Below are 24,939 nucleotides of genomic sequence, written 5' to 3' on the forward strand. Positions count from 1 at the left end.
CATGACAAAATTTGATGTCTTGCCACAGCAAGAGAAGTAGTTGTAACTCAAGCATAAAATGTTCAATCTTCCCCAAACTTCACATGTTTGATAAGAGTCCTGGCCTGAACACCTCTGAAGGCCAATATTCCATTATAATGATAGCGCCACCTGCTGGCAACGGTAAGATTGGCACATATGGGATATACTTTGATATATTCCACTTATATTTAGGACATTAAATGCATATTTCTCAACGTTCACCTTTTTACTAAAGCCACACGATGGTGGTGAGCCCGGGTGCGAGGGCCCGTTCATCGCTGCTTGCAGCTTTAATTGTATCTTAAATCGCTTGCATACAACTTTATCTCGCGGTTCAACAATTTTACCTCATTTTCTCTGCTGCGGACGAGTTGGGTTCTGCACTTGCTGCCATCTTCCATGAAGACACGTCAACTTTCAGCAGTGATGCTGTGCCAGACAGTGCGACTCCTGTGACCTGTCCCTGAACCCTCAGGTGCGCTAGCACACCCACTCGCAAAGCAGACAACCACGCCTCTACTACCGCTACTTTCTTTTCCACTTTTCCACTTATATTTGAATATTAATTTTCACCTTCGAAATTTGTTTTTTTTTAACTATTCGAATACATATTTGAATTTAGAATATTCGTTGACAGCCCTAGTGGTTAGAGAGTATGACTCCTAACCCTAGGGTTGTGGGTTCGAGTCTCGGGGCTGCAATACCATTACTGAGGTGCCCTTGAGCAAGGCACCGAACCCAACTGTTCCCTGGGCGCCACAGCATAAATGGCTGCCCACTGCTCCGGGTGTGTGTGTTTACGGTTTGTGTGTGTGTGCACTTTGGATGGATTAAATGCAGAGCATGAATTCTGAGTAGTTCACCATACTTGGCTGTATGTCACGTCACTGTAGTTTGTGGAGTTTTTTTATTTACATATTTCTTTAGAAAATACTTTTGAGTCTTTCTGCTCATGTTTGTTTTTTATTAATCTCATGTTTAATTTCTATTAATTAATACTTGCCATTTCTGTGTAATTATTCATGGAGCAAATTTTACCAAGGATTTTCAGAATTAAAATTGTTTCAAAGTAAATCCTTCACCCAAATATTCTCAGTGCATGATGAAGTTGCTTAAGGTTAAAGGTTTGTTACAATCTTCCATGGCTAATTATTTCACTGTAAAGAATTAGCTTTAGCCTTTGACACCCCCAGAAATGGGATAATGGTGTTGGTATTCTCATGGCAGTGATGCCTATAGCAAATAACCCTGTTTAATCTCTCTATTTCAATAGTCTGCAGTTGTATTAATCAAAATACTCCCCTGTTCTTTGTTCTGTTATACAACGTATCCAAAGCAAAGGAAACAGAAGGAAGTCTTTTGTTACCGTTGTGTGCTCAGAGATTAAGCATCGCATTAAAAACCCTGTTTTATTTTGTGGTGTTAAGCAGTTATGCTGGACCAGTGACGTGGGTCGTGCTCATTCAGAGCCAGTGAGTGTCAGACACCTGCATCTGTGTTCTGTCGGCTACGCTGAGACATCAGACGACTTCAGATCAATTAAATTTAACAAATTATAATTGTGAGATAGACAGGTCTGTCAACAAAAACCTGATGCTGATGGGATAATGGATGAGTGGCATTTGGTGTTGATCACAACAGGGTCTGTCGTCAGGTCGGCCAGAAGGATATGAAATGTCAAACATACCCAAGGTCCCCACTGTACTTCCTGTTTTTGAATAATGCATGCAGAGATATGCAAATTTGTAGATGCACAATACTCATTTTCATAGTACACACTTGTTACTTTAAAAGCTTCAAAAGTTTGGGGTCAGTAATTATTATTTTTATTTTTTAAGTGTTTGGTGCTAACCAAGGCTGCATTTACTTAATCAAAAATACAGTTAAAACCTAAAATATTTTAACAATTTAAAATAATTGTTTTGTTTTTGAATATTTTTTTTATGTAATTTATTCCTGTGATGTAAAGCTGAATTTTTATTGTCATTACTCCAATCTTCAGTGTTACCTTCAGAAATCATTCTAATATGTGACCCTGAGCCGCAAAAGCGGTCTTAAGTTGCTGGGGTATATTTTTAGCAATAACCAAAAAAACAATGGATGGGTCAAAATTATCGATTTTTCTTTTATGCCAAAAATCATTAGGATATTAAGAACAGATCATGTTCCATGTAGATATTTTGTACATTTCCTAACGTAAATATATCAAAACTAAATTTTTAATTAGTAATATGCATGGCTAAGAATTTATTTTGTTGATTAAATTGTTTTTTTGCACCTTCAGATTCCAGATTTTCAAATAGTTGTATCTCGGCCAAATATTGTCCGATGTCTGAATTTCGAAAAATTGACACTTAAGAGGTTTTGTGGTCCAGGATCACATACGCTAATTATCATTTCTTACCGTGAATGTTAAAAAGATTTGTGCTGCTTTTGTTTTTGGGCAAATTCTGATACATTCTTTCTTTGATGAATAGAAAGTAAAAAAAACGGCATATATTTGAATTTTGACATTATAAATGCCTCTTTTGTCACTTTTGAGCAATTTCATGCATCCCTGATAAAACAAAACAGAAAATAATTCATTTCTTAAAAGCCGTCATCAAACTTTCGAACCATAGTGCAAATATTGAAGAAGATATTTTATAATATCATTTTAAAGTAAAATATTAAGTGAAAGTGACGTGACATTCAGCCAAGTATGGTCACCCATACTCAGAATTCGTGCTCTGCATTAAACCCATCCGAAGTGCGCACACACACAGAGCAGTGAACACACACACACTGTGAACACACACACACAGAGCAGCACCCGGGGAGCAGTTGGGGGTTCAGTGCCTTGCTCAAGGGCACCTAAGTCGTGGTATTGAAGGTGGAGAGAGAACTGTACATGCACTCCCCCCACCCACAATTCCTGCCGGCCCGAGACTCGAACTCACAACCCTTCGATTGCCAGTCCGACTCTCTAACCAATAGGCCACGACTTCCCCAGTTAAAAGCTATCATGTAACTACTACCTTAAGAGTAATTAATCAAAAATTATTCAAATAAACTGTGTTTAATAGTTTAATGATGGATGAAACGAGCTACATCATCACCTTGTAATCATAGTTTTCAATTTCTGTCCTGTAGGCATTCATTTTGAAATCGGATGTCTGAAACTGCTGTGCTGAATAACTAACCTGGTGCGTTGTCGTAATTGTACACCATTTCGAGATGCCCAATCGTGCTGGATGCCAACCTTAAATCAATAAAGAGCTCTTAGTGTCCCTGCAGAGCATACAGCATTGCCATATGAAATGCCACACATATCTAACCTACGGGTCGACCTCACATTAGCACTGTTTAAGTGGATTAATCTAAGAGGTTGATTGTGTTCCTGGGAACCGTGGTGTGGCTTCAGTGTGCTAATATTCATCACTGATCGTTTTCATTGAAGTGAATTGCGGTACCAAATAAGATTATGTATGTTTTTCAAAACACTGTCGCTTTAAGCTAGAACATGTTTTCCCAGGTGTCTGAAGGGAAATTTTAGTACATGTAAATAATCATGTGAAAGTCATTTTTGTAAGATTAATAACAGAATGAGCTAAGAGACTGTATATTTGCAAGTTGAAGCTCTTTTTGAACGTAAATCAAAGAGGCCATTAATGTCTGTAGTTGGATTAAATACTAGAACACAGTGTTCTCGAGAGGAAACCAGACAGTTGGCAGATGTCCAGATATCTTTTGCAATTTAAAGAACTAGTGGTAAAATATGACAAGATAACTTTTTTCATGTGTTTATCTTTGGCTGTGTCACAATTCACATTCTTTTACTGCGCAATCGAAGACTGCACTTAACTGGTAAAATAGTACATACTAAGTGTTTTAAGACAGTACGGCTGTGCAGCTTTATCTCACATTCCTCATCGTTTTTCTGTTCTGGAAATGTCAAAAGTTAACAGACACACTTCTGTAGTGCAGGGGATTGCAGGTAATGGTCGACCGTATGGGTTTAGGCCCATTTCATTTACATACAAAATCAGCACAGTAATACAATGCAAAATATTTTAAATATTTTACCTTAGTATTTTTACATTTATTCCACAGATTTATTCCAAAGCGTAGGATAAAGAGAGAGGGGAGTGAGATTGGCAAAAGACCAAGAGCCAGGAAATGTAATTTAAAGCCTAATTAAAATGTTTTACCTCAGCAAAATTTCCCTACTAAATCAATCCAGAAATGCATTACAGTTTAAATATTTTACCTCGCCATGTTCAAATTCGTTCCACAAATTCTGCACATTTCTTTCCAAAATTTGTGCAGGAAATGCGATATATGTTTTTATATAATTTTATCTTACCATGTTTAAATTTATCACACAGATTTCTCTCAAGAATCAGTGCAGAATATGTGCAAGATATTTTACATTTTTTATTTATAAATTTATTCCACAGAATTCCATAAATTTCCTTTTAAAATTAGTGCAGGAATGTGATGCTGTTTTTAATATTTACATCAGCATTTTTAATTTACTGCCTGCAGTTTTCCCTCCATAATCCACACATGAATGCAGTAGATGTTTTAATGTTTAAATTTGTTCACAGTGTATAAATTTGTTCCATAAAACTCTACATTTACCTCCAAAAAGTCTGCCGACTCGAGTCTGTTTATGAGATTGATGTCATTATGCAATTTTCAGTGACTCCCCCCTGTTCATTTTTTTCCTCATTAATTTTGTTTTATTCCATTGATGCTGCGTGATGCTTATTGACAGACCTGCGCTCATATTAAGCTGCAGATGTTCCTCTCCTCTCCTTGACTGAATCTAAAAGCTATCAGTCAGTCTGGAAGAGTGAATGCAGGCAGGAGAGGGCGGGGCTGTTCGTGAGAGCAGCAGTTTGAGGGCCGTCCCAGAGCCACTTAATCACACCAACCCCAGCCAATCCCGTGACAGCCTTTTGCATTTCCATGGCAACAGAGCTTTATAGCCCCACAAGAGGTGGATACAGGCGAAACGGCAGAGGAAAAAGGTTGCAAGTGAGAAGGAGATAAAAAAAAAAAGATGTTTTTTTTTCCTTCGTGTTTTCCGGCAGCGTTTGATGACATCTTCATTCATACCAGAACATAAAGCAGCATAACAATGCTGGCAGGATGCTAGAATGCTTCTGTTTGGGAATGAGACGTGGACCGGCTGCTTTCTGTCCATTGATCGGATCAGTTGGATAGACGGCATAAACGCAATCTAACAGGTAAAACGTCTACGCTTGGACAAATGTCTCCAATCTCAGCGCCTGCTTCTTGACGCAACTGGTAAAGGGGTGTTTTTTGAGGGAGCGGAGGGCTGCATGCTGTGCTTTCCTGGTTTTGATCCGAGGCTCTAATGGAATGCTCCTCAATCCCACAGTATTTTCACATGCAAATCCATCTGTGCAAGTGTTAGCTGTGATTTGAGCGTTTTAAAAACCTAAAAAGCCTCACCTCGCAATTGAACCGATACATGCCTTGACATATTAAGACGGATGTTGAGATGGGGAAATATCTTAATGGTTAATCTTAAAGGAAATGGTTAACTGTGATGTCAGCGTGATGTTTTGTAGGGCTGTACATTACAGATACTGTCATCTCAGCCAGCATTTCCTTGTATTTTTGTATCTTCATACAAAGCAGGTTCTCTGGGTGTCAAATGCCTGTTGAAATGCGACACACTGAAATGATGATATGCCATATTACCATGTGGACACTTGACACAAACAAGCAATTACCTTTTCCATTTCTCTCTAATGCAATATGCTAATTAATACACCATTAAATGTTATTGCACTTTTTATAGTTACTGTAATTTGCATTCTGCTTCCGAGATGTGCTTAGAAAAGACTTTGGATTGTGGTGTCCATTTGTTTGGACACCCAGGTCCTGGGAAAGCAGTCTCAGTAGGGAACTGTCCTCTCATAGGCACTGTAGACACTTGCCAATGGGAGGAATTTTTAGAAACCTTCCCAACATAATCATGGAAAACTGCATGTGATGCGGTTATAGAGAATTGTTTACTTAGTCATTACAGATCAATGGCAACACATGCTCCAATGTAGTCTGTCATAACCAGCTGGTGAGAAATGGAAAGATAATGTGCTGAAATCTGTCTCAGTAGGTACATGTGTCAGTGTTTCGCAACACTTCTGACACAAACAAAGCCTGTAGCACTTGTTTGGTTGTAAAATGGCACGTCAGGTGACGGCAGCGGTGTGGCATCAGGATGGACTGGTTTCAGTTGGAGTGTAGATGTCTTTTGTAATGTCCTTTGAAGAGTAGGTAGATGTCTGTTCAAGGAGCAGCTGTGTCGTTATTGTTGTGACATCTTTCTCTGGCATGCCGCAGAACGTCTCAGGCCCTTACGATGGTGTCTTGATGCATTTGTCTGATATTTCAGGTCTAGCCACAAGCCCAGAGTAGCTGCGATGCTCCTGGTCCCTGACCTAGTTCAAGACCAGAATGCACCAGCGCTGGCAGCTGTGACTCACCAGCGCTGACCATTACTGCTCTCAATAATCCCCGTCTAGTTGTGAGCTTGTATTGTTTTTCCTGTGGAAGAATGACAGAACCATATTCTTATTTTAAAAAGTGAACAGAGAAAAAATGCAGTAATTTTAGCCTTTTGTTTTAACATTGAAAATCCTTTTTAAAGCACTTAGGCGAACTATTGTTTAAATCACAGATACCGATCTTTTTAAAGCCTTCTTTTTATCATGTAGAATTATTTATAGTAATACTCCAATCAGGAGATATAGAAATGTATTCAGGGCCTGAATCTCATTTTGGGTAGCATTTTTTTGATGTTTTTAATAATCTATATTTATCTTAAATGTTTGAGCATGCAGTGCAGTTTTGTTTTTACACTCATGCAATTGTTACGCAATAGCTTACTCACAGCACAGAAACATTGCTCAAGCAAGTGGCAAAACATTTCAAAAACTTTTCATACATTATCATAAGCATTCTAAATTAAACCTTACCACTGACAGAAACAGTCTGCTCTACTGCCTTTCCTTTTGCTTTGAAATCTTTGTTACAAACAGTCTTGCGTTTCATAAAGAACTTTGTTTTCCTAGCTCCACAAGTGCCATCTTGTTTATCTAAAAGTGCTCTTGTCCTTTGAAACTTGCCAACATGCCGTATGTGTTGACTGTGAAACACCGTAGACTTCAGTTATATGCATTTATGGTGTGATTAGTACATTTTCATTTTCATATTTACCGCAAACAATGCGCTGTCACTTTTATTCATCGCGTGCATCAAACTCGATGTGGAAAAAATATGCACCATATGTACTGCCGATTGGAGTAATGTGAACCTGGCCAATCAATCTACGTATTTTTGTGGAAACCATGATATGTGACCCTGGAGCTCAAAACCAGTATTAAGTCGCTGGGGTATATTTGTAATAATAGGCAAAAATACTTTGTATGGGTAAAATTATAGATTTTTATTTTATGGCAAAATATTTGGGAAATTAAGGAACAATCATGTTCCATGAAGATATTTTGTAAATATCCTACTGTAAATATATCAAAAGTAAATTTTTGATTAGTAATATAGATTGCTAAGAACTGAATTTGATCAACTTTAAAGGTGATTTTCTCAATATTAAGATTTTTTTGCACCCTCAGATTTCCAGATTTTTAAATAGCTGTATCTCAACCAAATATTTGTAAGACCCTAACAAACCATACTTCAGTGGAAAGCTTTATCTTTTTTTTTCAGGATTCTTTGAGTAGAAAGTTCATAAGCACAGCATGTTTGAATCAGAAAAAAACAACATTTGAAATAGAAATATTTTGCAACATTAGAAATGTCTTTACTGCCAAACAATGTGTTGGGTGAACTATTGCCTATTATTTCCCTCTATTAGTACCTAAGCTTTGGAGTATCTTGGAAGGAAGCAGTGGTGATGAACAGTCATTTGGTCTCTGACCTTTCCTTTTGTGACCTCTTGATTAGTATTACTATTTTTAGAGACACGTCAAGGGTCCAGGCAATCTATCATAATTGTGTTGAATGCTACCTTTTCACCAGGGGCAAGACAGCGCAATCACAGCGCACAGCTATTTACTGTGAGTGTGCATGACGTAACTGAGCCATTCCAGCTATTTATAGATCAAATAGCTAGATATTTTTTCATCACAGATGCTGTTTTTAGCACTGACAGCTGTTGCACCTAACATGGCCCCGCTCGGGAACCTTGAGATGGTCGCTTGGTTGATGTTCGGTGATGTTTATGAGTCCTATGGTGTCTGTGTTTACACCAGTTCACCTTTCTGCACACACACGCTCAGCTTTACCTCTCAGGGAAGAGTTGGGTAAGTTGTCTGCGGATAATCCGTCTTACACTAAGCGGCCTGTGTCATGTGACGCGCTCTGTGGAAGCGCAGGACTGTTCCGGTGTGTGCCAGACCTCTGTGTCATCAGCAGGTGGATTTACATTTCTTACGGCACTCCAAGGTCAAATCGAGGCCCCTCGTGATTTAATTTTTTTCATCTGGAAGCCGTTTGCATAGATGTCATTCCTGGACGGTTGGATTCCATTACAGCACTGCTGGCGTACAGTAACACTGTATTTATTTATTAATTGCGAGTTGGTTGTGCTGCATGTGTTTGAGACTACTATGTCTGAATACATAATGCCTGTGTGATTAAACTGAACAGCTGTTGGTTTTGTAAGTGATTATGAAGCAATATAGAATATGCTGCTTTTGAAAACTGTATGCGCTTCAGTTTAAAAATGCTTTGCTAGTGTTCTTCAAATAACTAATTGTAATGATTTCTAAGTAATTATTTCTAATGAGTAATATAGATTATGCCAGTTTGGAAATGGAGAGATACAGTTTATTTATGAGCATTTTGGGTTCAAAACTAAATCTCTAAATTATTGTTTTTATTTATTGGTTCACCATATGCATCTCTGGAACATTTTTTAGATATTTAGTTTTTTTTTTTCTGTGTATGGATTCATTTGTGCAAGATAGATGCCATTGCAAAATATTTAGCTGGTTTTTCAACTTTTTAAAGACACTTTAACTGATCTAAGTGGTTTTTCATTTGTTAATTTTCTTAATCAAAAATATTTTGTCTTTTTTCCTGTATAATGACCTCACCATCCTTCAGAACATAAATTGAACCAAGAAGCAATCTTGCACGTCATTGGGGTTGTTTTCAGACAAAATGATCTATAAGTAAGTTTAAATAAGTAAGCTTATGTTTAGATATTTTCCCTAGAGACCTGCACATCTTGGATCTGCTGTTTTGCTGATCATGACTGTTAAGAAAAACTTATCTCGTGTAAACTATCAGTATTTTTGCATCAGCGTTACTGTAAAAATACCACAGCATCCTTCAAGCAAGAAAAAGTTACTCAACAAGACTTGTTTTTAGAGCCCATATATAGAATTAGGTTCCTTTTTTAAGCAAGTCTTGCTGAATGTATGCGGTTTATGATTGTTTAAATCTTTTAGTTTTAGAAATACAATATTTATTTATTAATTTATTTTTTTACTCTGTAAACGTAAAACAGATGGGCATCTCCGTAAGATGATTTCCAGGTCTGATTTGCCTGTCTGTCTGTGTTTTCTGCCCAGGTCTGAGAAATGAGCGTGGCTCCTTCTCTCTGATGCACTCGAGCTAAGGGCCGTCCTGGTGGATTTGCCCTGACCCAGCGGAGCGTTTCCAACCCCAGCCCCGCTCCACGGCCAACATGCTGATCAAAGAGTACCGCATCCCCATGCCCATGAGCGTGGAGGAGTACCGCATCGCTCAGCTCTACATGATTCAGGTTTGCTCATGGTTTTAGCTTGTGTTAAAGCAGTCCAAAACTGTCGTCATTTACTCTTTCTTTGTCAAACAGTGATGTTCGTAAAGACCACATATCTGTGAAGATCCAAAGGGTTGAGAAATTTGCATAAAAGTTGTTTGTACTTTGTGCTACATCTTTCGAAATCATACAATGTCTTTGTATGGCAAGCAGACTGTATATTTTAAATTTAAAACAAGTAATATCATAAAAATATCACAGATCTCAAATAAAAAATTGCAGATGTGTTGTTTAAGCATTGATATTGCGATGTACGAATCCACGATAGTCACATCACAGGATGTGTGATGTAGGCTGTCGTAGTTGATCCGTTATTCATTAACTGTATGGGCCAGCTGCTCCCCGGCCCTTGATGAATTTGATTCGCGGATTAATTGCACAGTTTAACCATCATAGAGTGAACGTTTATCTTTTGCATGTGTTTTTAGGTTTTAGGTTTTTAGAGATAGAGAGAGAGAGAGAGAGCGAGCGTGCCTGTGAGAGAGAGAGAGCGAGAGAGAGCACGAGAGAGAGAGAGAGCCCCGGCCGCACGCTCAACGTCTTCAAACAACACGATCGCTGTCTTGCTCTCTCTACCTCGCGCATATTAATCAATTGACATGATGGTGTCGATGTTTAAATCATTTAAAATGAGAATGTAAGTGAGCTCACCCCATTTTTGTTTGTAAGAAAAAATTAAATGATTAGATTTAATATCGCAATATATATCGCAGAAAAATAAAATATCGCAATGTTATTTTTTCCCAATATCGTGCAGCCCTACTAACTACCATAAAAATTCAAATACACAACACAGAATTTCTGAAAAACTGAGCATTTTACAGAGCTCTATTAGTATAATCATTTACTAAAGTTTATTTAAAAATGTCAGAAAAATGATCAGAATTTGATAAAAAGATTCATAGCCCCCTAAAAAATTATGTTTTGCTAAACTTCAAAATAAATGGTTGTTAAATCAATTAATTATACATGGTTTTAGATTACTAAAGTTTAATTTTACCATTAAATGGATAGTTCACACAAAAATAAACATTCTGTCATCAAACAGTTGATGGTATCAACAGGTATCCATTGACTTCCATAGTATTTTTTATCGAAGTCAATGGATACCTGTTTGGAGACCAACATTCTTCAAAATATCTTCTTTTGTGCTCGACAGGAGAAGAAAAATCATAAAGTTTTAAAACAAATGGAGGGTGGGTAAATGATGATAGAATTTTCATTTTTGTAAATTGTGAGGCTGAACTGTCCCTTTAAAAATAGAGCCACCCCATGTAATGTAATTTGGAAAAAATAAAACCTGTGGTTTGACATCAATCATGTTTTACCATGACACAAAAACCAATGACGGCTAGTCTGTGTCTTATTTTATTTGTGATCTGTGACTTAAATAGTGGTCTGTGCCTCAGTAAACTAATGTGTAACTTCAGAATACTTAAGTTGAGTCATTTGGGTTATTTTTATGGGGCTTTTTTAAGCCTGTTTGGTTGGTATGGTCACTGTGAACCATGCGGAAAAGAGCTGTGTGAATCTCCTTTTGTGTTCCACAGCCTGTGGGTTTGGAAATACACGAGTATGAAATAATAATGGCAGAATCTTCATATTTGGGTGTTCCTTTTAAGCACGTCATGCACTTTCAGTTGTTTCAGTGCGTAGCAAAGCGCGTAGCAGACAAAAAGCTGTTACTCACAGCTGGCTTGCTGGGTGTTTCCTTTTTGAAACATGCTGTACTCTCTGGGTCAGATGCAGTGAAAGTTACATGCGTGTTATTTCATTCAAATATGATGCACGTGCAGTTTTACAGAGCAAAGATGGTGTCTCATGTCTATTTTGGTAGGGCACGTTACACGATCTAATTTTTTCACCGAATCTCCTAAGAGAGAGGTTGTGGGTGCTGGCGAGGCAGGAAGCACCTTACGCATTGTGCTGATGCTGAAACCACCAGAAACACTGATGCTCATCGGCAGCCAGGAATCAATACGGCCCACCCTGATGTGCTAATGTAGATGTTGTGAGTGTGTCTAGAAGAGCTAATGTTGTTGTTCTGATACCTAGTAAGTGCCCCAGATACACAGCATTGTAAAACATCATACAGTAGTCACAAAAACAGTTCCAGAGGATAAGCATCTTTTTTTTTTTTTTTTTTGGACAAATTATACGGCAGTGCAACAGAGATCCTTCTTAAAGTAGTCTATCCCACAATGCACTGGGCCGAGCTAAAAAACCCAAAACAAAGATAGCAAATAATGTGAAAGAATATAAATCAACAAGAATAGTTCAGTGAAATAGAATTAATACAAATTATATCATATTTGTTGTTGTCAAAAGAGAAGCTTTAAAGGCCCCCTGCATTTTTCCACCAAAATAAAATTTTAATGGTCTAATATTTGAAAATGAAGAAATTAAGGCAACAGTAAGTATTAGTATTGAAATATTTTTCTTAAATACTCCCATCTTTTCCCCGTCAAAATAAAAGCTTGATGGATTATCATTTGAAAATGTAGAAAATTATGAAAACATTTTTTATTATAATTTTGCAGTAATATTATTTTAATTATTATATTATTTTACATAAAATTCTTCTAGCAGTTTTTTGCTAAAATGAACATTGGATAATTAAGAAATTAAGACAACTATAAATATTAGAATTGTAATTTTACAGTTTTACTGTAAGATTAATTATGGTATTTTTTCTTAATATAGACAGTTTTTTTCTAAAATACTACATTTTTCTTTACAGGCATGTATTACAATAGAAATGTTTATTATTTTGTATTTTAATTCCATAATAATAATAATAATTAATTTGACAGTATTTTACAGTACTGTTATTTTATAGTCATATCGATATATAATATATATATTTTTTTATTTCATTTAAATTTTTCTTTCTAAATTGTGCAGTCCTACTAACACTTAAATAGGTTGTTTTAGCAAACATTTGTGAATGCTATGTATTTCTTTTGCTTTATGGACCAATGTTGCAATAATGCAGCAACATGTAAACGTCAAACTAAGTTCATTTGTTTGCCACAGTGTTGCTGCTCGATGTAAAGCAGGCTACAGATCTGGATCTAGTGAATGTCTGTCTGTGGAGGTTTGTATGAAATTTAATGAGTGCTCCGATCGTTGTTGGAGCTCACAGCGAGGTTACGGCCGCGGATCTAACTGAGCTTCTTCCCACATGCTCGGCTTTCTCTGAGTGGTCTTATAAGGTTAATTAGCGCTCTGTCAAACCAGCTGTCTCTCACTGCTGTTGTCAGTGGGGTATTAAGCGAGCGGCCCTATAGACAACCAGGACGTTTCTGTCCAATTGCAACAGGCGTGCTAAATTTAAGCACTTAAATTTAAAAGTCAGTGCAAAGTCAGTGGACATCAGAATCGAGCCTAGGAGATGTTCACTCGCATAAAACTTCAAGTCCTGCGGGAACGTTGTCTAATTAGCAGATTTCTGAAAGTGTGAGTCATCGAAAGTGTGAAGTAGCGTCCATATGACTGATGGTCGAATCGTTTCGTTTTGGCGCAGAGAATCGAAGTTCGAAGCCAATTAACACGTTGAATTTGCATCTAAAGAGAGCATTTGTGTCCTAGTCCTTGTTAAAGTTAGTTTCACTTGTTTATTTGGGTTTTTTTCTGTTCTTCCTGAGCTCTGCTGTTTATAAGCACCATCTGTTGACATGCCATCGCAGAGCGGGCCTAATGAGCGTATGGAGGGCAGGCACACGGTTTGGCATGCTTGTACACCTTCAGTGTGACCCCGCTGGTGTAGTATTAAACCGGTGTGTGTGTGTGTGTGTGTGTTAGCCTCATGTTACACAGCAGAACTCTGGTCAGGAACCGTGAACAGATGTTCAACTCTGGTGGAAATATAAACAAAACTAGTTCTGCTATGCATGGCGTGAAGTGCTTTTTGCGGTGTGTGATGTTTTCATGTCATAAGCTACTGTGCCATCCGTTTGCACTACAGTGCATTATAGACTTAGAGTGATTAGTTCAGGCTAGGGTGGGGCCATCAAATTAAACCACATCACGGATATTGCAGCGATTTTAAGTGCACTTTGTGTCTGGTCAAAACTAAACTTTAAATGATGTAACCCAGAAACCAGTTGCTGTTTAAGTAGTATATCAAAATGTTTCAGATCAAATTTTGCTGTTGTGTAATTTAAGATATTATTTTAAATATTAAATAATTATAATAACTAGGCCTATATTAAGTTTTAGTTAAAAATATATGTAGCTTATTGTTGCTGTTAATAGTTTTTATTATCTTAGCAACATTAATCTACAGTTTAACTATTTACATATTTATAATATTCAATTGTGTACTGATAAAAAAAGATTAAAATACTGTATTGTCATTAAAATGTAGTTTAGTGTAGCTTTTTGTTTATTTTTGTATATTATATTAAAATGATTTAGTTAAAAATGTGTTTAGATTAAAGTTGCTGTTTATAAGTTTATATATCATTAAAATGTTTCCTTTCATATGTAGGTTAATATTATTGTTTGTCTATGTATATTATATTGAATTGTTTTAGTTTAAATTATAGGTAGATTACTTAAATGTTTTAGTTAAATAAGCCTTTAGATTAATACTGCTGTAATATGTTTGTTTTATGTATTTATTTATTATTTGTATATCACTACTGTGTATATATTAGTTTATTTGTGCATATAAATGCTATTCCTTGTTTTTATTTAGTGAAACACTTTTTTTTATGAAATTTTTTTAATTTATTTTTTATATGAAACCTTTCGAATCTATTTGGAAAAAAAAACAAAAAAAACAGGGTCATTTTAAGCCATTCCTAGGCAGATAAATAATTATATTCAGGTATATATTGAATATGGTCATATTTGTTCAGCCACCAGCAAACAGCAAGAATTTGGTTTCCGAAGCATCCGTCACAGCAGCATCCCGCTTCATCTCTGGTGCTCCTTCTTCTCTCCCCTCCGGTCAGACCCCCTCCTCTTTAGCGTCACAGCTGAGCTCCGGTTGCCATGGATTCCTGTGACATCAGCCGGAGCGTGGCGCTCGCTGCAGTCATTTGTTTGGCGTGCGAGAGCAGAAGACGGAGGGAGAGGTCACGATGATGCAGGCCTGTTGCCAGGGCAACTTCACTCCCGTGATTTCTGCTGTCCGCAGATGGGCAGTGGAGGTGCATCGCGCCGAAGTTAAACCTCTCACATGATCTCGGCCGTCTATGTCCATATAGGGCAGTATTTGCTTTCCATCCAGCCACGGAAAGGCTAAATTAAGAGTAGAGGCCTGCATGGCTTCAGCGAGACTGGTGAATAATTTGAGGGCAAATCCCAGGCGGTAGAAATCAGCTGGAGAGCAGCAAATCTCAGTGGACGCTTCTGGTAGGGTCTAGTCGTTTTTCATTTGTATTAAAGTCATCCATGTGAAATATGTAATTAGCTAGAGTGCACAGGAATCCTGCCAGGCAAAACTTAGCTCCAGTTTTCTGCTCTCCATCACTTACAGTAGTCGCAGCGAGGCACTCGGTGCCAACCGTGCATTTTTCCTGTCTTCATTGTGACCTCTCAGCAGTTTTTGGCCTTTCAAATATATTTGTATTTTGTCATAAATGCTGAGCAAAGTGATTTCTCAGCACAGCAAACCTTTGTTCCATCAGCACTTCCTTCGTTAAAGTATTGAATCCAACCTAAATGATTACTATTATTTTATTATTACTATAATGAATAATATTATATTAAACTGGGTCATTAAAATAAAACATTACAGTTTCTATCCTCAAGTTATTGATTATGTTTAGAATCGTAGTTCATCCACAGTTGACTCAGTCAAGTCTTTTTTTATTTTCTTATTTAAAGCAAGTATGACTGTATTTCAACATTTTGAATTTTTACTTGCCTTGCCAAAATTCTACAATTATAAAAAAAAATTAAATAAAGTTTGTTTTGGCCATTTTTGCCCAGTTTGACCCGTTACCTTGTATTCTAATGATATGGTTGTTCTGACAAAACCATTAAAATACAGTGAAACTTCACAATTATTGATTCCAATTTCAGTACCACAACAAAAAATACAAGTGTAACAACAACAATTCTTGAAGACAAGTAAACTGCCAGTTATAAAATTAGAACAAATAAACACTGCAAGCAAGCAAACAGCAACATAAATGCAAAAGAACAAAAATACAAATTAAATAAATAGTGATTTCATTTTTTTTTTTTTTCAGGAAGATGTAAGAATAGTGTTGGGGAAAACCACAGAAGTCAAATAATTGCATAATCTTCATTATATAAATCAACTATATATTAATCATTTAAAGCTATAAAAGTTATTTAGTGAAGAGCAGTGAATGGTTTTCTCTTTTTATTTTCTTGTTTGATTTTATTTGATTTTATTTTAACGTCAGCAGTCGTTAAGTTTTATTATGCTACTGTAAATTTAAGACCTAATTCACAGAGCTAATATACTAATGCACATCTGGTTTTCTCCCAGTTGTTTGCATTCAAGTGGTCATTCTGATATTTTTGTGTATTTATCAGTTTAAGCTAGGGATGTGCAATATCATGATTTTTGATTGTGGATAATAAAAAGTCTCCATGATCTGCTTTTGAATAAATATTGTATCAGCATTCATATACATATACTGTACAATGCGACATACATTTACATCAGTGTTAACCTAGTGGTAGAGTTACTCTCATGGGACACTGCACTTATTTGTGATCACAAAAGTTAATTATTTGCATGTGCTTTAAAGCTTTTTAATATGCACGTTTTCTCAGCATGTAAGAACCGCGCACACTAAAAAGACTGTCAAACAGTGCTTGATTACTGAACTAAGTTATCTTTTGCACTCTCAAAACACACAAGGTCTACATAGAGACTCAGCTGGTTATGTCTAAAATTAAAGTTAACCGTTGAGTGAAAAATGGTTGCGTGCATGCGTGCAGCTCTAAAAGGCACAGTGCTAAATATGCTGTCGACTGTCATTACAGGGATAGTTCACCCCAAAATTTTATTTCTGTCATTATTTACTCACATGTTGTCTCAAACCTGTATTGATTTCAAAATATAAAGGAAGATATTTTGAAGAATGTGGGTAACAAACAGTTACTGGTCCACATTTGATAGTAGGAAAAAATACTGTGCAAGTCACTGGGGACCAGACACTGCTTGGTTACCCACTTTCTTCAACATAACATTTATGTTCAGCTGAAGAAAGAAAGTCATTCAGGTTTAAAACAACTTGAGAACGAGTAAATTATGGTATAAAAATATAGCACTCTTACAGAACCGACAGACAGATGACAATTATACATTTTGGGGTGATAATAAAAACAAGAAAACACAAAGAGAAAAAAATTATTCACTACTCTTGACTGAGAAACTTTAATACAGTTGCTTTTATAGGAATCAATCTGTATAGTTTTTTTTTTCCCTATTCTTGAATGTGTTATACACCTACTGTACCTGAAAATAAAGCAGTTTATTTTATTTGTATATTATGTGTATTTGTAATGCGTATCTTTGTTCTGCTTTTTTAATAACAAAGATAAAATAATAAGATGTTAATAATAAGATAATAAAAATTTCAATAATAAGATTTTTATAATAATTTTTTTTTACATTTTGGCCTACATGTCCGCCATTTTTTTTTTTTTTTTTGTCACTTTGAAAGGATTTTTTTTTTTATAGGGAAATTAGCTTGAATGTACTCCTCAGACAAATTGCAAAATAGTAAAACCAACATGACAAAGAATTGTGATTAAAATCGTGAATCATATATATATATATATAAAACAAATAGTGATATATTTTTGCTGTATCACCTGACCCTACTTTAAGCATGATATCTTTTACATCATAAGTTATCTTTTGCATCGTCTTGCACATTGCACTGAAAAACGGGTTCTTTAGCTAGTGAGTTGTGACCCAGAAACAGGTCTATACTGATAAGTTTGGGGGTAGAGGAAACAACAATGCTAAATGCAGCTGTGCTTTTTTAACCTGAGCAGTTTACAATAACATAAATAGGGCTGCACACTTAATCAAGAGAAACAAAATCGCTATATGGCTTAGTTCAGTTAATAAACTCATCTCTGCATATAATCTGGGTTTTAATCATGCATTTGTAAGTGCAACATGTGGCAAACATTTGTATAAGCTTTAAATTTGAAGATTAGATATATTAGACAGATGTTGATAGCATTTTGTTAACATTATTTAGCACATTGTTAACTATTTATGTTGCTAGCATGTTTTAAGCATGGTTAAAGAGCCAGTAAGATGAAAATTCTAAGCTTCCTATCACTGTTTATAAGTCCTGTACATTAGGTTTAAATCCATCCAAGGTTAAAAAACATTGTCATTTTGTCAAAATATCATTTTAAAATTACCTCAATTCTCAGAGATCCCCAAACGGTTCGCGCGAAGCTGTTCAAAAGATTCAGTTTCCTTAAACCCCACCTTTTGGTAGCATACTGTGTTCTGATTGGTCAGCTAACATAGTCAGGTTTGATTGGTTGTTCTGCACACACCTCCACGGTAAACTATGCGTTAGCATCTGTTTGGGGTGAATTATGTCTTATTCCTCTCACTGCGAAGCAAACAGTAAAATAAAAAACTTGAACAGTCTCGCTGCTTTTTCTTCTGTGTGGGTGTATTCAAGCCGCGCTTCAGTTTGAATCTGAATAGCGCGTTCAACGCGGGGGCGTTGTCACATTAGATATAACGAAGGGAGACATGAAAAACAGACGTTGCGTTGTTTTCATATGGATTACTTTATCACAGAATATCTGTTTTCAGCAGCACTTGTTTAGTTTTAAAGTAGAACGTGTTTGTACATGACGATCAGCACAAACAAAGGCTGCAGACAGCACACATACTGATAAGACTGATGAATTTTAGCCATTGGTTCTTCTGATCTTCATTCTTTGGCAGTGAAAATAAAACAAACGGTCTCCTCGACATGATGCTCTCACACCAAACAGAGCGTCTGTGTGTGTGTGTGGGGGGGGGGTGGGGCAGGTCAGAGTTCCGTTTCTCTCAAGACGGTAGGCGGAGATTATTATGCAAAGTGCTCCTAGTGACGTACATAGAGATGGGCAAAAGATTTGAAATCTATAACGACTCGTTTCAGCGATTCAGAGTCGACTCCTTACTTTAGAAGCCAATAACTTTAAAAATAGTGTACTTTTTGGTTTAATTACTTTGCACATTGTTTACACTGATGGACAGCTACATCATACACTGTAATACAGGTCATTTTTTATTTCCCATCTGTGTGGCTCTTTAACATTTTAACATGATTCATATTTTGTTAGCATGTTTTAAGCAAGACTGCCATGTAGGGCTGGATCAGAATATTAAAATATTCATTCGGTCAGTTGGCATTCAATTTTCTATTTTGAGATTCTAATAAAAAAAAAAATTGTACACCTGACATCCCATTCACATTTGAATATAGGTGCTTTTTCTACTATTGACCCGAACGGTTCTAAGGACTGTCAGGTATGGTTATTTTGTATTTCCATGTGAGCCTGGTACAGCAAGGCATGATTACAAACTGTTCTCGGCATGGTGAGACAACCATTCTAATCCGTGCGGTTAGAGTGTGTGTGCTTGACGTCGCCACTCTTGCCTGGCTACGTGGAAGCGTGCAATTTGATTAAGCAGCTACGCTACAATCCATATAAAATTAAAAAAATGTCTGAGACCGTTTGGTCTATGGAGGAAGCATTTGTACTTATTGATATTATACCCGTCGTCACCTTCTGTTTATTTTATTTTTGACTTCAAGAGTTGTCTTGTTTTTGTTATTGACAGAAGTAAATATCAGATAGAAAAAGGAGTCCCAAAAACAGAACCTGCATTACCAAGGCAATCACTGACACATTTGTATTCCAAAGAGCTTCATTATAAGTGCCACACTGAAAGTATTTTTGTTAGCATTTTGTTAGCATGATTAATATGTTGTCCTGTTTTTAGCATGAATAGCATAGTTCAGCTGATTAAGCAAAAAACTAAAACCAACTGATTAAATTAAAAAAACTGCTCAAAATATTGCAGTTATATTTCCCCCCTAGAGCGTGCAGTCCTGTTAATAAATTTCATGGCATTTTTTTTTCTTATACAGTTTTGTTAAAAGTTTTGGTGTTAAATGGCTTGCCATTAAATATTTGATGTAAAAATATTGTACCTGAAGCAAAACTTGTCGAAAAGCACCACTCTACGGTATCAATGCAATATCGTAGGGAAAACATTGCAGTATGGTTCTGCTGCACAGCCATATGTTATCAAGACCACACTTCTCTGAGGTGTGTGCATGTGTGTGTGTGTGTGTGTGTGTGAGGGATTGATTGTAGCGGGTCCGGGGCCTGTTGTCATCTGTCAACGCCATAATGAAGTGCTGGCGACTCCACGCTGGGAGAATGAGCAAAAACAGATACCACAGCCCAGTGCTTCTGCCGCCCGTTCCCTCTCCCGTCTGCCATTTGTCTGTCTGTCCCGCCTGCCACCTCCAGCTGCTGACAGCTCACCTCTCTAACAAGAGAACGGCCCTTTTCTTCCTGCTCAGCACATGTGAGCTCCAGACCTGCGGATCGCCTCCAACGGGCTGCTGCTTCACACGTCTTTCTGTTGAACGTGTCGGTCTGACGTCACTCCTGACAGTGCAGTCTGTGAGTTTGACAGTAGGCTGACATTGAGAGAGACGCAGGCCGGCACGGGTCTGTGCTTTTAAAATGGAAATGTATTACTCTCCACGTATCCGGTGATTTAGGATGAAGAAAACCCTGAAACTAAGAGGTTAAGAGTGATCATTTCTGAGGCATCTCGGGGGCATGCCATTCTCACACCTGTAAAATTCAGAATTGATGAATTAGCATCCCTTCAATTCGTGAGTGTGAATTTGATTTGAATTTGCCATGACACACAGGAAGTTGAATTGGAATTGTAATGAGTGGAAGAGGAATTTTCACTAAATTGTAATAAACAGACTTAGTTACACAGCTAATGCATTCTGGGAAGTTATCTATTGTTTTATTGTTGTGTTTCTATGCATCGTTCGTTCATTTGTTTGTTCTATCGTTCTATCTTTCATTCTATCTATCGTTCTATCAATTATTCTATCGTTCATCCATATTCCCAGACAAATGTGTTAAATACATAATTGTAATATAAATAAAAATGGACATATGCTTTATTCTATAAAAACAATTAAGAAAAAAAGTGTGTATATATATATATATATATATATATATATATATATATATATATATATATATATATATATATATATATATATATATATATATATATATATATATAACATCAGTGAATATCTGCCAGTTAGGATATAAAGAAATACTATCAGCTTCTGCAGTAATATCAACGACACATTTTCCATCTTTAGTCGTTGTTTCATTCAGTGCCCATGCGGTCATCTCATCTCATGAATACGCTATAATTTTCTTCTGCATCTCTTTAACAAACCTCACCTTAATGAAGGTCTTAAGCAATCGTTGTCAGCTTTTAATCACCCCACTATCATCTTGCTAATGCAGAGTCACTGCTGATGGGATCTGTGTGGCCATCTGCTCTGCAAGTGTGCCAGCTTCACTGGCCTGTCATCATCCATCTTATATTTAAACATAGAGGACGCATAACAATTACATAATTACACCTATATCAATGTCAATTAGTTCAAATAGAAATGTAAAAAATGCTGTACAAAATGAAAACGGATGTTTTGCAATGTGTTCTGAATTTTAGCTTCACAGTCGGGGCCCAGGACAAACTTCTTCTCCATAGTGGCAAGCCATTGTGGAACTAAGTGGGCCAAATTTGTCCCTGAATGATTCATAAGTTGGTATGCATTTAGCCACCGGATGCTTCCAATTATCTTCATATGACCACATTCAGTGAGGCAGATATGATGGCATGTGCCACCCTGACTGGCACAGTGGGCCTTCTCCCAGAATTCACAGCTCAGGAGCTGTGCCAAGACTACCCTATTTTGCAGGTCCGTCTGCTGGCGATCACACTGAGTCTTGGCTTGTCTTACTGTCAAAGCTGTAGGTGTGGCGTTCCTTGATTGGCCAGCACCAATAGCGCAGGGCGTGTAGTTGACTTCTGTTGGGTTGGAGTCAATTCTGTTTTGGGATAGACACCTTCTATTAACATTGAGCTTCCTAAGGAGGTTTTAAGCTTCCAGCGTAATACTATAAATGAAACTGCACTGACACTATTGGATGAGAACAGAACTGGAACTTGATTGAGCTGGATAATGAATGTAATGTAATTACATTACACATTTTAGAATGTAATAGGGCTGTCACTTTTAGTTCGAAAAATCGATTTCGCAATCGATCGGACCAACCAAAAATTTTTCGAAAATGAAAATAGGGAATCGATTTTAACCAAATATGTACACTATTCATTTTAAAATAATTAAACAATTAAAAAATATAGCTGTAACAAAACTTAAAAAGAAGCAGAAAAAGAAAATAAAGAATTCCGAAAGTGCAGTATGCGTTGCGAAAGCTAGACAGAAAATACAAGCAATTTTACGTGACTATAAGACCCAGTGACGTCTCTGCTTTCACACCAAATGCGAATAGAGCGTCTGGCGCGGATGATTTCAATGTTAAGTCAATGTAAAGATGTGTTTACGCGCATCTAGGAGATTCTGAGTTATGAAAAGGACCATTGCAAGCTGACAGCGACCGGGGTGGAAAATTGGCAGTAATAGCCCCACCTTGCGCAGCTGTACCTGAGTGTCCCTGGGACATCATTTGAAATGGATTGAATCATTATTTAAAATAATCTTGGAGATTTTTGAATTGCCTAAATCATAAATGCAGCCGGGTTAAAGCCTGCAGTGATGTTTTTCTTTTGTTATGGCAGCCGTCCCCTCTGCATATATATTTTTTCGAGAATGTTGCACTCATGTTGCTGTTTGTTATTCTGCAAGAAACTTCATGCCAATAAATAAAAATTATTGCTGACTTGTGCGTTTCCAGCGCTCTCTTTACGTTCGTCCGTTATTTGACGTTGAAAAAGGAAACGTCTTTTTTTTTTAGACATGGAAAATCTATTTTACAATCGATTCAATGAACACTTATGTCTTAAAAATCGAAAATGATTTTTTCACAAAAGTGACAGCCCTAGAATGTAACTTTGCAATATCGACTGTTATTCAGCTGAATTGAATCAACATTGAATGCACATGAATGGAATAATTATACTGTTCTCTTCTGTAGAGCTGTTTATAGCTGAATTGAATTTGTTCAGAATTGATAGATTTTACAACATTGTTATTGAATTGAAATGACACGTTTAAATGACTGTGACATCGACACTCATTTATCTGAATTGAATTAATATTGAACACACTTAAGTTAAATAAAAACTCTATTGTCTTCTGTACAGCGACTTATTGCTGAGATAAACTCGTTTCATAATTGATTAACTTTGCAATGTTGACAGTTATTGAACTCAATTGAAACAACAATTTTGATAATGACACCAACTTTGCAGCATTGACACTCATTCATCTGAATTAAATCAACATTGAACTGACTCGAGCTGAATATAAACACAATTGACCTATTGGTACGCCCCGCCCCCTTAATTACTGTTGAGACCCCGGACAAACAAACGGAGCTGCTGACTGTCTTACAATGACAGCTGTCAGTGTGAAAACCTCATCCCTGTGTCATAGAAGGACCACCTTTCAGGTGGGACTTAAATTTGCCATGGAGGGCTATATAAAAGATTTTAAAATAAATATTGTGGGTATTAATTTAGAAGCGAGGGATCACAGATCACAGTGCAAGCGGGAGAAACTGTTACTCAAATATTATCATTTGCAGAGGTGCTTTTATGGGTGAAATTTAATTGGTTTCATAATTGGTGAATTAATTCTACAACGTTAACTGTTATTTTCCTTTGTATTAATTGAAGCTGCTTGGAAAGTACTTGCATTGTATAAAGAGATTTATACAAAAAAAGTGACTTGACTTCATTATGATAATGGTCAATTTGGAAGTCTGTGAACCCTTATCCCAGACCTTACCCTCCCTGCAGAAAAAGAGTCGTGAAGAGAGCGAAGGCGAGGGCAGCGGGGTGGAGATCCTGGAGAACCGACCCTACACAGACGGCCCAGGTGGCTCTGGTCAGTACACCCATAAGGTTTACCACATCGGCCAACACATCCCTAGCTGGTTCCGCTCCATCTTGCCAAAAGCTGCTCTTCGTGTGGAAGAGGAATCCTGGAACGCCTACCCATACACCCGCACACGGTGAGTGTGCTATCTCCTAATAATAAAACCCTCTGGCTCTCTTTCAACAGTACTCCGGTAAAACCCACATCAGCTTTTAACATTCAAGTCAGGTCTTGCTGTTTTGATCTGGAAGTTAACATGGAATCAAAATAGACCCGTCTTTACTTTCTCAAAGCATCTTTTTGGTTTTATATGGAGTCTTGCATCAAAGCATGTTGAGTTCAGCTCAACTCCCAATGCAATGAGCATATATCTGTTACTTAATAAAGAGGTCATGCTAGGTATGAAGAAGGGATAAACTCAGATGAACCTCACTGCAGAGCTGTTGTGTTAATGCATGACACTGATATGATGAAATTACATCAGAGTTAATTTCTCCTCGTGTGTCCTGCAGCTACACGTGTCCTTTCGTCGAAAAGTTCTCCATCGATATTGAGACGTACTACAAGCCAGACACGGGTTCCCAGAATGAAGTCTTCAACATGTCCTCGGCCGAAAGGAGGCAAAGGGATATAGGTACTGTTGCACCTTCTTTATTTTTACTCTGCTTAATGCATGTATTTGATGCTTTTGCCAGTTTTTGAACCGCAAAAGCACAGCTGAGCATCTTGAGCAGTTGTATTTCCAAGAGGTCTTGTCCTTAGCATGCTTTTTAACACGTGAGCCCTGCTGGCTTGTGAGACTAATCTCAAGCATTCCAGCAGGAAGAGCTCTCGAGTCATGGCTCAGTGTTTAAGATGCAGACAGCGTGCCGCTTCATTGACATAGTACCATGCTGCTGTTGGGAAGCGTGCCGCGGCACGAGC

General features: G+C 37.1%; 1 protein-coding gene across 4 annotated transcripts in view; it reads left to right on the top strand.

The window, feature by feature from the left end:
- The window catches only part of LOC127965911 (membrane-associated phosphatidylinositol transfer protein 2), a 71,072-nt gene that overhangs the window by 14,311 nt on the left and 31,822 nt on the right, over positions 1-24,939 (top strand). For all 4 annotated transcript variants that reach the window (XM_052566625.1, XM_052566626.1, XM_052566627.1 and 1 more), the window contains exons 2-4: positions 9,636-9,829; positions 23,937-24,151; positions 24,528-24,649. In XM_052566625.1, coding sequence (XP_052422585.1) covers positions 9,752-9,829; positions 23,937-24,151; positions 24,528-24,649 — 415 coding nt within the window. In that variant the 5' untranslated portion in view covers positions 9,636-9,751. The remainder of the gene's footprint in view (positions 1-9,635; positions 9,830-23,936; positions 24,152-24,527; positions 24,650-24,939) is intronic.

Source organism: Carassius gibelio, chromosome B10 (genome assembly GCF_023724105.1).
Source record: "Carassius gibelio isolate Cgi1373 ecotype wild population from Czech Republic chromosome B10, carGib1.2-hapl.c, whole genome shotgun sequence".
Taxonomy (NCBI): Eukaryota; Metazoa; Chordata; class Actinopteri; order Cypriniformes; family Cyprinidae; genus Carassius; species Carassius gibelio.